At 50.0% G+C, this 16,660-nt stretch overlaps 1 protein-coding gene across 7 annotated transcripts in view; it reads left to right on the forward strand.

Moving 5' to 3' along the window:
* The window catches only part of Ptpru (protein tyrosine phosphatase receptor type U), a 73,289-nt gene that overhangs the window by 14,340 nt on the left and 42,289 nt on the right, over window positions 1–16,660 (forward strand). For all 7 annotated transcript variants that reach the window (XM_041651796.1, XM_041651797.1, XM_041651798.1 and 4 more), the window contains exons 2-7: window positions 147–278; window positions 3,330–3,601; window positions 4,075–4,156; window positions 4,261–4,376; window positions 4,643–4,817; window positions 5,265–5,558. In XM_041651796.1, the coding sequence (XP_041507730.1) occupies window positions 147–278; window positions 3,330–3,601; window positions 4,075–4,156; window positions 4,261–4,376; window positions 4,643–4,817; window positions 5,265–5,558 (1,071 nt within the window). The remainder of the gene's footprint in view (window positions 1–146; window positions 279–3,329; window positions 3,602–4,074; window positions 4,157–4,260; window positions 4,377–4,642; window positions 4,818–5,264; window positions 5,559–16,660) is intronic.

Raw genomic sequence — 16,660 nt, forward strand, 5'->3', positions numbered from 1 at the left:
TGTTAGTTGGAGGGAGTCATAATAAGGAGTGGAGAGGCTGGCCTGGGGAGAAGGAGAGGCCAGTGGGGGAACCTGAAGGGTTGTGTTGGAGTCCTCTTGGTCAGTGGCCTTGCCTGGGCTTAGCTAATCAGGCTTTGCCCTCACAGCTGGCTGCACCTTCGAGGAGGCGAGTGACCCAGTTGTGCCCTGCGAGTACAGCCAGGCTCAGTATGATGACTTCCAGTGGGAGCAAGTGCGGATCCACCCTGGCACCCGGGCCCCTGCAGACCTGCCCCACGGTAAGCCTACTCTCCATCACTACTGTTTTTCTCCTTCCAGGCCTTCCCTAGTTTCCCCTAGGGTCTCTTGCTCTTTTTGGGATCTGAGGACACTGAGGAGAAGTGATATGGGGTCTCTGGATATGCCTCTGCCCTCTTCTTAGGAGCCCTGGGTCCCTCTGTCCCGACTTCAGTACCAGTCATTTGGGGCATTTGGAGCACTGGATTGAGAGGCAGGAGGCTCGATGTAGATTCTGGCACTGGTCTCCTACTCAGATGATAGCCTTGAGAACACTCATTCCAGAATCATAAAGACATAGGTTCAAATCCTGGCCCCATCATCTAGCCAGCTCTGAGCCTTTGTTGCCTTGACCGTGACATGGGAGAGCAGTAGCCCATATCTCAGGGCACAGAGGCGGCCCACTGGATGTCAGTTAAATGTTTAGTTGTTATTGTTGAGGATATTTGAGAGTGCTCTCCTCTCTGGGTGCAGAATCAACTGAGAATTAAGAGTAGACATGGATGGGCAGTGGTGGCGCACGCCTTTAATCCCACAGCTCGGGAGGCAGAGGCAGGTAGAGCTCCATGAGTTCGAGGCCAGCCTGGTCTACAAGAGCTAGTCTGAGGACAGCTAAGGCTATTACACAGAGAAACCCTGTCTTGAAAAACAACAACAAAAGAAAAAAAAAAAAGAAAGAAAAGAAAAAGGAACATGAAGCTAGGGGAGAAGAGTCAAAAGTTCGAGGCCAGCCTGGACTCCTTGGTGAGATGCTGTCCCCAAAATAAAAACGAAAGAAAGAAAAGAGGGTTGAAGAGATGGCTCAGTGGTTAAGAACACTGGCTGCTCTTCCAGAGGTCTTGGGTTCAGTTCCCAGCATCAGAGGGCAGCTCACAGCTGTCTGTAACTCCAGTTCCAGGGGACCCAGTGGTTCTGCTGACCTCTTCAGGAATTGCACACATGTGTACACAGACATGCAGGCAAAACACCAGACACATAAGATTAAAAAATACTATCTTCTTAGCTGGTGGCACACATCTCTAATCCCAGCACTTGGGAGGCAGAGGCAAAAAACTAGTTCCAGGACAGCCAGGGCTGTTACACAGAGAAACCCTGTAAACAAACAAACCAAACAAACCCAATAGTTTTAAAAGGAAAACGAAAGGATAAGAGAGACGGAGGCCAAATGAGCCACTTTGTTGCTGATGAGGCCTGTGTGGCAGGACAGAGAGTGAGGGAACCTTAGGACAGACAGTCAGAATCTCCCCTCCCTGTGTCCTGTTACAGAGATGGCCCAGGGCCTTGACTGTGAGCTCACAGCATGGCCAAGATGGCATCTGCTGGCAAGAGTAGGCCAGGGAGGTGGCGGCTCTTAGTGGTGGGTGGACTACTTCTTGCAGCTTTAGGCAAGAGGCTCCTGGGGCCTGGCTGGGCTCTGAGAGTAGACTCTGCTTCCCCTGGGCTGTCCCTACCAGGCTGGTCATTGCCCATCTATGTCCTTCTGGATGTGATCATTTGTCTCTTCTGGGTTCTTGATCCTTGTATATGTCTGTTCTAGACGTATCGCTGTTTAGCTTGTTTGAGAGAGATGCATAAAGGTGCCCACCTTAAGGGTCTTTGTATGACCTCTGAGCACCCCTAGACCCGGCCATTCAGCCCAGATCTTAACAGGTACTCACGTATGAGTAGATATAATAGTTCTGGCTTAAGGCCTGGAGATGGAGGTGCACGCCTTTAATTCCAGTACTTAGGAGGCAGAGGCAGGCAGATCTTTGTGAGTTTGAGGCCAACCTGGTCAACAAAGCAAATTCCAGGACAGCTAGAACTGTTGCACAGTTCTTAATACCCCCCCTCCCACAAAAAAGAGTTCTGGCTTAGATTCATGTTTTCCAGACCTGCCCACTTTGTTTCTCTGTCTTCCTTGGTGAAGGGGGCTGATCTAGGTTTGGGAGGAAGGGTGAACTTAATGGGATAGTCTAGGGAAAATATAGGGGCGTGGAGATGAAACAAGGAGAATTAGTCCCAGAGGAGAACAGGAGGGAGAGAAGATAACCATGGGGATGAAGGAATGCATGATGGGAGGATAGGCAGTGTCCAGGGAACAGAGGAGGAAGAGGCAAGATGTCACATTGGAAGAGGGAGCTACCTTAGGGAAGATGAGTCGCCACAGGAGCTGGCTAAGAAGCGCCTGGCTAGGATGTGTCCCTTCTAGGGTTCTAGTAGGGACAGGGACCTGGAGGTTCATTTCCTACCCCTGCAGGACATGGGCAGCAGCTTCCTTCTCAGGACTCCAGGCTCACAGAGATAAGATCCCTCTAGTCCCTGGGAGCACTCCCGAGCAGGCTCAGAATGTGCTGTCAGCTGGGGAGGAGGCTGTGCTCATGGCTGCCGTGCAAGGGTGGCTTTGGGTTTCTCCTTGGCAGCTACACCCCTCTTATCATCACCCCAAGGGAAGCTGCAATCCCCAGCCAGGTCCTGAGGCACTCCCCACCATCTCCAGAACACACCGAGGATCTTCAGGGTGGAATCTGGTGGGGGCCGGAAGGGAAGCTAATCCTTCCATTCAGTCTGTCCTACATTTTCATCAAGTTTGGGCTCAGAGCCTGTCTGAGGACACAGCGAGGGCCTGAGGCGTGACAGGCTGGTAGCAAGACTGTCTCACAGGATATGAATGATCAGAGCCAGAGGGAAGTACCCAGCACAGGGAAGTACCCAGCATAAGGAAGTGTCTGAAGCTTTGGAAGCAGTGACCTCAGGGGATCTGCCCTGTGCCAGACTCTTGACTCCTGAGAAGAATGATCTAATCCTTATCTCCCAGAACAGCACAGCCTGGGAAACTGGTGGCTTGTGGCCATATGGGCTGTGACAAGGTTGAGTTTGTGTTTTCTACTGTCTTAGTCCTCTCCTTTGGACTAAGGGAGAGAAGGAATCTACCCCAAAGTTCCGACCAGAGCTAAAAACTCTGATCACACCCTGAACCCTTGATTCCTGGTGGGTCCTTTATTTCTGTCCCTTCCTCAGTGTGACCTTGGCTTTCCCTAAGGTCTCCTTGCCTTTTCTTTTTCTCTCTCCAGGTGCCTACTTGATGGTCAATGCCTCCCAACATGCTCCGGGCCAGAGGGCCCATATCGTTTTCCAGACCCTGAGTGAGAACGACACACACTGTGTTCAGTTCAGCTACTTCCTCTATAGCCGGGATGGGCACAGCCCCGGCACCCTGGGCGTCTATGTGCGTGTGAACGGGGGCCCCCTGGGCAGTGCTGTGTGGAATATGACGGGATCCCATGGCCGGCAGTGGCACCAGGCTGAGCTGGCCGTCAGTACCTTCTGGCCCAATGAATATCAGGTGGGCTGGGTGTTTAGACAGTTGGTGGGCTTGGGCTTGGAGGTCAGGGCAGCAGCAGGCCACCCTCAGGTCGAACTAGGTCGGATTTAAGATGTGTCCATCAGGAGCCAATCTGGGGTCATGTTTGGAGTTGGTCTGGGGTCAGTGTGGGTACAGTGTCAGAGATCATTGTTAGTAGGTCAGAGGTCATTGTTAGTAGGTCAGAGGTCATTGTTAGTAGGGTGGCCAGCGTTGAAGGTGAGTTGAAGCAGTACCCAACTGGAAATTCTGACTGGAAGGATTCTGCTGTTTTGAGGTACTGTCTGAACTGGAATGGATCTTCCAGACTTGACCACACCCCTGAAACAGCTGGCTTGGTAGTGAGGGTCTTTGTGAGCTGGGTTGGCACCTGTTGGTGGAGAAGGGGGTGGGGTTGGGGCCCAAACTGACCTGGAGGGCTGTCACTCTGACAATTGGCTTCCCACTTCCCTCAGGTGCTGTTTGAGGCCCTCATCTCCCCAGACCGCAAGGGCTACATAGGCTTAGATGACATCTTGCTGTTCAGCTACCCCTGCGGTGAGTCCCAGTCCCCTCGGACACAAGGATAAGGGTAGCCTTGACTCCTGTCTGCAGGGCACGCAGGCCCAGCTCATGCTGGGGCTCTGCCTGTTTTCCCACAGCAAAGGCCCCTCACTTCTCCCGCCTTGGAGACGTGGAGGTCAATGCAGGCCAGAATGCATCCTTCCAATGCATGGCAGCAGGCCGAGCTGCAGAGGCAGAGCGCTTCCTCCTGCAGGTGAGGGCGTCCCGCGTAGACTTGGCCCAGAAAGGTGGCAGAGGGCAGAACACTTCTCCTAGGCTTGGTTCCCTTTTGGGTCTCTGAGTCCAACATCTATACACTGTCTTGTCTCCCCCCAGGCTGTGCTCTGCCAGTTTGGGTTCTCCTTCACTCCAGGGTGGAGGGCAGTTCCTGGATCCTCACATACTCCTGGGATAGTAAGGACTCATATATGCTGTCGGCTTGGAATTCTCCCTGATTCTCCCATCCCTTCTTCCCTTCAGCGGCAGAGTGGGGTGCTGCTGCCTGCTGCTGGGGTGCGGCACATCAGTCACCGTCGCTTCCTGGCCACTTTCCCGCTGACTTCCGTTGGCCGAAGTGAGCAAGATCTGTACCGCTGTGTGTCCCAGGCCCCTCGCGGGGCTGGTGTCTCCAACTTCGCAGAGCTCATCGTCAAAGGTCAGCAGATTGGTTTTGATGAAGGCCGGAGTTGCAGGGGAGGGGTGGGGGCAGGATAGGATAGGGTGGAATCCACAGGGTTGCTCCGCCTGAAGCTAGCTTCTGTTGGGGGTCCCAGGACAGGTTTAGTTGAGGGTTTGGTAGCAGCTTGAGTGGCCTGAGAGAACAGGGAGGGTCTCAGGATGGTTGCGGAATTAGGCTCTTGGCTGTGACTTGAACTGACGGACGTGTAAAGGGAATAGTGTCGCTAAGGGATGGGCTGTGTAGGACAGGGCACAGGAAGTGAGGCTCTGTCTAGTTGCGCTTTTCAGGTGCTAACCCAGCGAGTGTGCTGGGGTCCCCCAGATCCAGGTTTGGGAGTTTGGAGTGGCCAATAGCCGAGCTATGGGAGTTTTAGGGCCACTAGGCAGCATCAGTAGGCTCCTCCTCTTCCGCCTATCCTCGCAGAGCCTCCCACCCCCATCGCGCCCCCACAGCTGCTGCGCGCAGGCCCCACCTACCTCATTATCCAGCTTAACACCAACTCCATCATCGGCGATGGGCCCATCGTGCGCAAGGAGATCGAGTACCGCATGGCGCGGGGCCCGTGGGCCGAAGTGCACGCTGTCAACCTGCAGACCTACAAGCTATGGCATCTTGACCCAGACACGGAGTATGAGATCAGCGTGCTGCTCACGCGCCCCGGGGATGGCGGCACAGGTCGCCCGGGACCACCGCTGCTCAGCCGGACCAAGTGTGCAGGTGGGTTGTTCCCCATTCCACAGGGGTAGTAAAGCCTCCTGAAACAAACACATTTATTGACTTCAATCTTAATACAAGGCTGAGGGACTCTGGAGGCCATCTTCTAGCCTGGAGGCGACTTCTCCATAGCTTGTCTCAAAATGCAAAAGAAAACAAACAAACCGAAGAGACAAAGGAAAACCAAAACAAAACAAGAAGGCAAACCAAGAGACCAAATCAGAAAACTTACCAGAACACTATGACATAGGTGCTGTTGTCATACCCATTTCGCCAGTTAGGTGACTGGGCAGAGACCATGCAGTAAGTGGCAGAGATGGGACCAGAACTCTTATTCTGTCTTCTTAAACACTTTCAATTAAAAACTGTGTGTGATGGATTTTGTCTAGATTCACTGGGCCTGTCATTAAGCCCGCAGTCAGCTCTTCTTGCTTAGGACGGAGAAGGAGTGGTTGCTGAGGACCCGCGATGCACCTGCAGCGGGGAGACTCTTCAGAAGTTAGTGATGGGTGGATGATGGGTGGAGACCAGGGTTCTCAGTGACGTCAGTGTGCTGTCGTCTTTCTCAGTGACAAATGTGGATTCTCGGTGTGGACCCCCCTGCTCTCGTGAGAAAGCAGAGGTCCTCCAGCCTCTAGCATGTTTTCCTCAATAGTTACGTTTTGTACAACTATGGTTTAATTTTACAGTAAAGATTGACTTCTGGGCCTGGCAAGCTGGCTGGAGTTGAACAAGTATTCATATGATTGATTTTGGAACATGTCATCCCGCTAAAGGGGACCCTTACACCCAGGTCATCCTAATCCTAAAGCTCTAAGCAAACACGAATCCACTTTTCCTCTCTCTTGATTTGCTCTTTGTAGAAATTTTACGTTATAGAAGCATGTGTGATGGTTTGCGGTCTTTTGCAGGCGGCGTCTTGATTTGGCCTTATTTGCGCTATGGCGGGTTGTCGTTACTGCACTCCTTTCCGTCACTATGTGTGACCCTCTCCTATCTCATTCGTCCGTTCGCCAGTGGACAGACCATCAGGAACAGTATTGCATATCATTTTTAAAAATGTTTATTTTATTTTATCTGGTGTGTGTGTGTGTGTGTGTGTATCTGTGTCTGTGCACTTACGTGTGCAGGAGGCCAGAAGAGGGTGTTGGTTTTCTCCTGGGAGGTGGAGTTACAGGGTTGTGAATCACGGGGGTGGAACCTCACAGCCTCTACAAGTGCGGCAATTGTTTTTAGCAGCTGAGCCCTCCCCAGCCTTCTCCCTCCCTTTCATGGTCTTAATTTGCATTTCTCTAGTGTCTAGTGTTGCTGAACACCACCTTTCCACACACGACTTCCCCGGCCTGTGTTCCTCACTGAACTACCTGTTCATATCGTTGCTCATTTCTTAATAGAATTACTTTTTTTCTCTGTTGAGGCTTGAGAGTTCTTTATGCAGTCTAGATACTAGATCTATCTAGAACACATTATGAATGTATCAATGGATGTATAATCTGCAGGTCTTCCTCCCAGCAGGGATCTTCTCTCCTCATTGCCTTTGTATGGATTGCGAGTCAACATTTTAGATTTTGATGAAATTTTAGAATTTGTTTCTCAAATTGCCCAGTGCTTTTGGAATCAATCATAAGAGTTCTTGCTCCTCTGGCTCCCAGAGCTCTTTTCCTATTTCTTCTTTTATTTATGTTTTTTTTTTCTCTAAAGGTTTAACAGTTTCATCTTTACATCTGTCTTAGTTCAGGTTTCTATTGCTGTGGAGAGACACTATGTCCACGAAAACTCTTATAAAGGAAAAACATTTAATTGGGGGTGGCTCTTAACAGTGCCACTTCCTTTGGGAGCTATTTTCTTTCAAACTACTACAACATTCGTGGTATATTTTGGATAATATGTGAGGTTAAGGTTAAGAGTTAAATAGTTTTTGCAGTTGATGTTAAATTATATATATATATATATATATATATATATATATATATATATATCTCCGAAGTTTATTTACTTAGTGTTCATGTATGTGTGGGCATGCAGTTGCCACAGTGTGCATGTGGAGGTTGGAGGACAGCCTATTCGAGTCTGTTCTCTCCACCATGTGTGTCCTGGGGATTGAACCCAGGTCCTCAGGTTTGGCAGCATTTTTTTACCTACTGAGCCATCTTGACAACCTGCAGTTCATAGTCTTAAGTGCTATTAAGAGCTGATTTGTGGGCTACCTAAAATGTAGTTTAATACCTGACTTTAGGAGAGAGGTGCTTGAGTGGTGGGTCAGTGTCCCTGGGGTCTGGGTCGGGCGATATACCCATTGAGAGCGTCAGTCTCCTTTCTAAGTAGAAACAGCACTAATCTCTACCGTATGGGGTGGCGCGAAGATTCAGGCAACGGGTGTTCATTGAGTGTCTGTTATGTGCCAGGTAAAGCCACAGTTGCTAAGGATACGTGGCTGCACCCCAGACAGAGGCCATCAGCATTTGAGTCCTCCTTAGACTCTGCAGGGAGCTCCTGTCCTGGCAGAAGGAGGCAGATGATAAATAAGTAAACAAGTGAAATATATAGTCTGTCAGATGGCGATAAGTGTGTGAGGAGGGAATAAATCAGGGCGGGGGATGGGGAGGGGCGGAGGGTTGCTATTTATAAAAAAGCTGAGGGACTGTCTTACTGAGATGGTGGCATTTGAGCAGAGTCATGCGGGAGGTGAAGGGGAGCTAGGTGGTGTGCTGTAGGGGGACAGCAAGGGAAGGGATGGTCCAGTCAGGCCAACTGGAGGCGGGAGCACGGAGGAGACCTGTGGGAGGATTGTCTAAGTAGAGTTTGGAGTGTCTGTCAGGTTCAGAGGCGAGTGAGCCAGGGGAGTGATGGCAGGGCGTGGAGAGCAGGAGCCAGCATGGGCAGCTGGCGTTCAGAAGGCCTACTCTGGATATTTCGTGGAGAACTGACGAGGAGGGGATGCTGGCTAGTTTTTGTCAACCGGACACAAATCACCTAGGAAGAGGGATTCTCAGTGGAGGAATTGCCTGTACCAGATTGTCCGGTGACCTTGACTGTGGGGCACTTCTTGATTAATGATTGATACGGGAAGGCTCAGCCCACTGTGGGTGGCGCCCCCTTTAGGCAGGTGATCTTAGGTTTTATAAGAAAGCAGGCTGAACAGTCATGAGAGACAGCACCCCTGCCACGGCTTCCCTGGGTGATGGACGGCGATGTGGACGAGTAAGCTAAATAAACGTTTTCTTCCCCAGCTGCTTTTGGTCTTGGTGTTTATCACAGCAACAGAGAGCCAGACTAGGACAGAGGTCAAAGGTTCCTGAAGGGGCTCTGTGGGGAGGCTCTCGCAGCCATTGCAGCCAGCGATGGTAGCCTGAAGCCGAGGGGAAGTGACGATGATGGCACTGATGACAAGTTGCTTGGTCCCTTTGGTTCTGAAGTCAATAGCATCTGCTGATAGATCTGCTGTGGGATGGGGAAGAAAGAGATAGACCCCAGGATGCTCCAAGGTGTTTTGCTTGAGCAGCTGGACGGATGGAGCTGTCACTTACTGCAACGCAGCGGAGTTGGCGGGGCGGGGTGTGTGTGTGTGCTGACCTGGGGGGTGCCATAGATCAGGAGCTGAGAGTCAGACACAGTGACTTTGAGATGCCTTTAAATGTGCCATTGGCGATCTCCACCAGGCAGCTGGATGTATGAGCAAGACATGGAGGGACGGGTGCTGGCTGCTGGCATGAATCTGAAAGTTGTCCTTACAGAGATGGTGTTGGTGGCATTTAAAGCCACGTGGCAGGGTCACATCTCTCATGTTAGTGTTCTCAACAGGGTGGATTTTCTCTCCCTGGGGACGTTTGCTGGTGTCTGGAGACCATACTGGCTGCTGCTGCTGGATGCTACTGGCGTTAAGAGCTAGAGGGCCAGGGACAGCTAAACTCCTTGCAGTATATGGGCAGTGCCCAATGACAAGTAATTATCGAGTCCAGCAGTGGCGAGGTTGAAAGCCCTCTTTAGGTTCTGGGGGAATGGAAATGAGGAACTGGACATGCGAAGCTGATCCTTGGGGTCTTGTCTCAGTTTGGGTTAATCTGGGCGATTGTAGGGAGCGCGTGGCACGCGTGTCAAGTACAGTGACTGGCAACTCCATAAGTGACAGCTGTCATCGTTATGGTATTCTTCATGTTTCAAAGGCATTTTTGATTTACCACTTAGAATAAATCAGAGCTTGAGGCACATAAAACCTCTCCTGCACTCTCCCGAGTGTGCAGATAGGGACACTGAAACCCGGATGGGGCAGGGACTTGCCTGTAATCAGACAGTGGGTCAAGAACCCAGGTTGTGGGGCTGAGGAAATGGCTCAGTCAATAAAGTGCACGCTGCCAACTCCATAAAAAGACGACTTCATAGCCGGGCGGTGGTGGCATACACGCCTTTAATCCCAGAACTCTGGAGGCAGAGGCAGGTGAATCTCTGTAAATTCGAGGCTAGTCTGGTCTACAGAGCGAGTTCCAGGATAGCCAGGGCTACACAGAGAAATCCTGTCTCAAAAAACCAAAAAAAGTGTGTGGTGTGGGGGTGTGTAGAGGCAGAAGATGCAGGTCTGTGTACACAGACACACACACACACACACACACACACACACAGAAACACACACAGAGACAGACAGACAGAGAGAGAGAGACAGAGACAGAGACAGAGACAGCTACCAGGAAGTTACAACTATTTTTTGTGGTTTGACTGGGCAGAGTAGTTTGTTTTTGAAACCTGTGCATGTAGTTTCTGCAGGTGACCTGAACAGTCCGGCTGCGGTTAAACCATTCTTTATGGCTAGGTGCTATTGCCTGACCCAATTCCTCATAACTTTTTTCTTTTATCGTTTTTCATTTTGGTTTTCCAAGGCAGGGTTTCTTGGTAGCTTTGGAGCCTATTTTGGAACTCTCTCTGTAGACCAGGCTGACCTCAAACTCACAGAGGTTTGCCTGTCTCTGCCTCCCGAGTGCTTGGGATTAAAGGCGTGTACCATCACTGTCCGGCTCTAACAGTTATAACTTTTGATCATTCCCATTTTACAGGTAAATAAACTAAGGCTTAGAGATTCAGCCGCTTGACCAAATCTGCACCAAGTCACAGCAGATCCAGATCCAGAGGCGGAGCTGGTTTCTCAGTTACGTTCCTGTTGCTGTGATAGATACCCTGAGATGAACAATTTGAAGATGGGGTTTACTTTGGCTTACAGTCTGAGGGTATAGTCCACCATGGTATGGAAGCGAAGACCACAGGAGCTTGAAGCAGCTGGTCACGTCGCAGGCACAGTCAGGGAGAACAGAATCCCAGATGCTGGTTCCCTGCTTCTCTTCTTCAGTCTGGGATCCAGCTCATGGGATATTTAAGGTGGTCCTTCCAGGTTAAGGTGGTCCTTCCCACCTCAGCCACAGGCAGGCCCAGAGACTGGTCATCCCAGGTGGTCCTAGAACCTGTCAGGTTGCTAACCACCTCAGTTGACAGGTCTTGATTTCTAATGGGTACTGATGGCAGCAGCAGCTGTCCAGGCCCCAGCCACAGATAAACATTTTTCTAGAGGCTTGTCAGGGGGGGGGGGGGGGATGGGCCAGGGGCCAGGTGGGTAGATTCCAAACAAAAACCTTCTCCTAATCATAGGCTCCTCTTTGTTGATATCAGCGTCCTAGAGCCTGGCTGGGGTTGTTTTGCTCTTGGGCAGCTGTGTTGTGGGGCTCTCTAGGCCCACAAGTCCCTCCACTCTATTATTACTGTAAAAACAATAATATTGCACCAGTAAAAGGCTTTAAAAAAAACCCAAGAAACAGAACCCCCAAACCCTCTGAATCACTCCATCCTAGCTCAACAGCTGCCTTAATTTTTCCGTCTTGTTCCGGTCTCTGCCTATGTCTTCAGTGTACATTTTCACATCCTTGCCATTGGCTGGGGCTGCCGCTCAGGATTCTGCTTCGTTTGCTCGATGCCGGTCCATGTTTATAATTATGGTATTGCCTGCCAACGTCTACCCTGGATTTCTGGGCTGTTTGTTTCTACGTTCTTATTATTATAATGCTACATCAAAAAAATTAAATGCTTGCAGTTCTTTTTATTCTCTCGAGTCGTATTCTTTAGCGCACGCGGTCAGGAATGACTAGGGGAAGGGCTCTGATATGTTATTGCTCTGCGGCATGCTTGCACTAATTCATGTTACGGAAGTCTCACTTTGGTGCACACGTTTCTTTATTGATTCCTACTGGCTGGGTACTCAGGTTTACCATGTCCCCTGTGATGTTATGTTTCCCTTTTCTGTTGTTTTGAGGCATGGTCTCCTACAGCTGAAGATAACCTTGACGTCTCGCTTCTGCCCCCTAAGTGCTGGGATCACAGGCAAGTGCCCGGCTTATATTTGGTCTTTAAAGGAGGTGGTTTTCTTGTTGCTTGTTTGTCTCGTCTACCTCCTCTACCTCAGGCTGGCCTTGAACTAGCTCGGTAGTTGATAATGACCTAGAACTCCGCATCATCTGACCCCTACCCGCCCAATGCTGGTCATTCGGAAGGGTTCAGCAACTTTCCTGGAGTTGCAGAACTAGCAAAGAGTGGATGCAGGATGTGAACTTGGATGTACTTGACCCTATCCTAAAACTCCTTCCATGAGGCAGAGGCATTTCATTGACATTATTAAAATCAAGTCATTCTGGGTTAATTTAGTAATGTTACATGTGCTCTATGGCTTTTTTCCATGCCCACTGTCCTCTTGTCTCTGAGTGACTTGTGGGGTTCACCTGGATGGGGTTTCCTGGTCCCTGAACTCTATCTTGCCATTGTGCATTGGCGGCTGAAGGGGCACCTTGGTAGCAGATAGCTTTTGGAAGCAGAGAGACTCTGGGTTCGCACCTTTCAACCAGCATGTCAATCTTAGTCAACACGGTGTTTGAGTCCTGGATGTGTCCGGGACAGAAGAGAAGAGGGAAGCGAGCCTTCCATTCAGGGCCCCTCAGCCTGTGAAGGTGGAGAAGGAGATACCCACCTACACTGGCGTTTACCCTCGGTGGCCGAGGCTCCGTCTTGAGTTCTAAGAGGTGCTTTTGAGTAGCCTGAGTGGGTTGCTAGTGCTTAGAAACCTGGAGATTTCATATAAAAAAATCTGAATTTCTAGCTCTTAGAGACTGCGAGCGTCTGGGACTACTCCTGAGCCTGGTGTCCTCCGTGGGAAGAGTGCTCATGAGGAGCCCGGCTTCTGCGGCTGTTGGCGGTGGGACCCCTGCAGTCTTGTTCACTGAATCTGAAGCTTCCATCTAGCCAGAATACCGTAAACTGGCCCTGCCCTTGTTCAAATCTTGAAGGAGGGCAAGAAAGCATGTGTCTGAAGGATAGGAAGGAAGATGGGCTGGCCTTCCAGGCATAGGGCGGTGTGCTGGCAGAGCTGGTCTGTGACCACTGTCTGTAGAGAAGAGAAAGTGGCTGCTGTAGCCACACTGGCTCAGCGCACACGGGACAGGCCAGAGCCAGGGGACAGAGACCGAATCAGATTTCTGAGCAGGGTGGCAGGTGAGCACACACAGTGTTCTGCCCCACGCACACAAGCATGGTGGGTCAAACCAAACCCGCAGGAACACCTGTGGGCTTCTCTGTGGGCCAGAACGGTGAGAAGTCCCATGTATGGCGGCTGGGCCAGCAGCCTAGTCTGATGCTCATGTGGGATGGGACTTGGGTGTGTTTTGCTGTGGTCAAGAGATAGACCTTGTTAGTATGAAATCAGAAATCTCTTTCTGAGGACTCCATACAGGAAGACTTGCTTCTTGCCCAGGCTAGGAAGGAACTGAAAGCTGGGTGGGAACAGGAACTTGCTGTGCTCAGTGCTAGGTTGACCATTGTCACTCCTACAGTCCTGTGTTGGAGAGTGAGAACTGATAATTATAAGGGGCTGCTGAGTAAATTTTTCATGGACGATGACCACAAGGTTCTTCTTCATCCCATTACGGGGCTAAGTAGCCGTGCTTTCTCAGCCCCCAACAAAGAGGATGGGGCACTTTGTAGGAAGGCACTCCCAGAACCTTTGAGGCATGGAATCCATGTCCCAGAATCATGTGTGAAAGATAAAGGTGTAAGAAAAGACTGCTTTTTCATTTCCTGGCCACCCAGACCCGAATAATCACACAAAACTATATGTGGAGGCTTGATTAAGATCATAGACTTGTTAAGGCAGACATGGAGATGTGGGTTGAACACTCTGGAGGGTGTGTTTGCATACGTGTGCGTGCATATATGTGTGTGTGTATACCATAGGTCATGTGTGGAGGTCTGTGTCCCAGGGACCATACTCAGGTCATTAGGCCCTCTGCACTGGCCTAGAGCTCGCCTGATAAGCTCAGCTGGCTGACCATTGAGTCCCAGGGACCTGTCTGCTTCTGCCTCCTAGGTGCTGGGATTACAAACTCACATTACCACACCCATTTTTTTTTAAATATTTATTTATTTATTATGCATACAATATTCTGTCTGTGTGTACGTCTGCAGGCCAGAAGAGGGCACCAGACCTCATTACAGATGGTTGGGAGCCACCATGTGGTTGCTGGGAATTGAACTCAGGACCTCTGGAAGAGCAGACACTGCTCTTAACCACTGAGCCATCTCTCCAGCCCCCTACCACACCCATTTTTATGTGGACTCTGGGGAGTGAACTCAGGTTCCTCAATCTGGCAAAGCAAGCATTTTTACCATTGAGCTATCTCTCTAGGCCCCAGTTTTTCTGTTTACAAAATGGGGACATATTTTAGGCTAATGGAGTCATTAAAAGACTGTAGCACATTTTTCTCTCCCATCTCCACTTACCCCCATCCCACCCCACCCCCAAGATCCCAATTTTCTCCCCGGCAATTTTGTCTACTTCCCATTGCCAAGAGGATAACTATATGTTTTTCCTTGGGTTCACCTTCTTATTTAGCTTCTTTAGGTTCACCAATTGTAGACTCCGTGACCCTTATTTATGGCTAGAAACCAATTATGAGTGAGTACATCCCATGTTCATCTTTTTGGGTCTGGGTTACCTCACTCAGGATAGTGTTTTCTATTTCCATCCATTTGCATGGAGGATGGGGGGAACTTGGGGAAACAGGATGATTGGGATATAGGAAGGATGGATAGGGGAGCACGGAAGCACAATTCTTAGTTAAGGGAGCCACCTTAGGGTTGGCAAGAGACTTGAACCTAGAGTGGCTCCCAGGAGCCCAAGGCGATGTCCCCAGTTAGTTCCTTGGGCAGCTGAGGATAGGGAACCTGAAATGACCCTATCCTATAGCAATACTGACGAATATCTTGCATATCACCATAGAACCTTCATCTGGTGATGGATGGAGATAGAGACAGAGACCCACACTGGAGCACTGGACTGAGCTCCCAAGGTCCCAATGAGGAGCGGAAGGAGGGAGAAGATGAGCAAGGAAGTCAGGACCACGAGGGGTGCACCCACCCACTGAGACAGTGGGGCTGATTTATTGGGAGCTCACCAAGGCCAGCTGGACTATGACTGAAAAAGCATGGGATAAAGCCGGACTCTCTGAACATGGCGAGCAATGAGGGTTGATGAGAAGCCAAGGACAATGGCACGGGGTTTTGATCCTACTTCATGTTCTGGCTTTGTGGGAGCCTAGCCGGTTTGGATGTTCACCTTCCTAGACATGGACGGAGTGGGGAGGACCTTGGACTTTCCACAGGGCAGGGAACCCTGACTGCTCTTTGGACTGGAGAGGGAGGGGGAGAGGAGTGGGGGGAGGGGAAGAGGGGTGGGAGGATGGGGAGGGAAATGGGAGGCTGGGAGGAGGCTGAAACTTTTTTTTCCTTTTCTCAATTAAAAAAAAAAAAAAAAGACTGTAGCACAGCCGGCCTCTCCCTACTGTTGGAGCAGCAGTGTCTCTCCCAGGCATGAGTGTGACTATTGTTTGTGAAGGTGAATTCCTTCTGGGGACCAGGGCAGCAGCAGCTAAGAGCATGCGTTCTGGTGCCAGCCTGATTGTGTTTAGATTCTAGCTTCACCTTTGGTTGTGTGAGTTTGGACTCCTCACCTAACCTCTATTTCTCTGCTTTCTCATTTGTACGGCAAGGTTAATGACAGCCCCTGTCTCGCTGGGTTTCAACCAAGATTAAATGAGATAAAACATTCTGAAGCCTCCAGAAAGATGTTGGACACTTCCAAAAAATTTAACTGCCAGTGTTATCATTGCACAACAGATTGCGTTTTCCTTGTGTCTTTGGCAGTCAGGGAACTCACCATTGAATTTGCACCTTAGCGGTAGAGCCCTACCTCAGCCATAACGACATGGATTTCTGTTTCTGCTTTCTGGACATTCTCTGTCCTAGTGTTGTTTAGCTGTCCTAGCGCCCATCATCCTGGTTTGTACATACTATGTAATTTTATATATATTGATATAAATGTTTCTGCATTAAGTTTAGAATTAGTAAATGAAGAAAATATAGCAACAGGTTGATTCTGAGTGGCCAGGTGTTATTCAGAATGTTCTTGAACTAGGGGGTAAATTGTGCTAATTATATAGCACAGCGTTCTATTTTGAGACAGGATCTCACTATGGAGCCCAGACTGACCTCCTGAGTGCTGAGATTATAGGCATGTGCCGCTATGCTGGCAAGAGCTAATGGTTCTTGTTTTACATTTACTTTTTATTTATAGTGTGTGCACGCACAGACCACACTGTGGACATGGAGGTTAAAGACAATGCCAGGGAGTTCTTTTCTTCTATCACATGGGTCTCAGAAATTAAATCCAGGTCATTGGGCTCAGCCAAGTGTCTCTACCCATTGAACCATCTTGCTGGCCCGGTAGCTAATGCGTCTAACGGGTTATAGTGTGTTAGCCTTTGTCATGCCTGTGTCATGGGTTTTACTTTACCAGTCTCAGTGTAGCCTAGCAATCCTCTGAGGGAGCCTTGCCTCTGTGTAGGTGCTGGGGATCCAAATCCAGGTCTTTTCCTTTTGCAGTTCAGGAAACTCAGGCTGAGAGAGGCGGACTCACTCAGGCAGTGATCACGGGCTGCAGGTGGTAGACTATAGGATTCGTATCTGTCTCACCTTACTCTAGAGCCTGTTCAGTTCCGAGGGTGCTCAGAGTTCCGAGAGGCAGA

This window comes from Microtus oregoni, unplaced genomic scaffold (assembly GCF_018167655.1).
Source record: "Microtus oregoni isolate MIOR12 unplaced genomic scaffold, Mior012 000005F_ref0000423, whole genome shotgun sequence".
NCBI lineage: Eukaryota > Metazoa > Chordata > Mammalia > Rodentia > Cricetidae > Microtus > Microtus oregoni.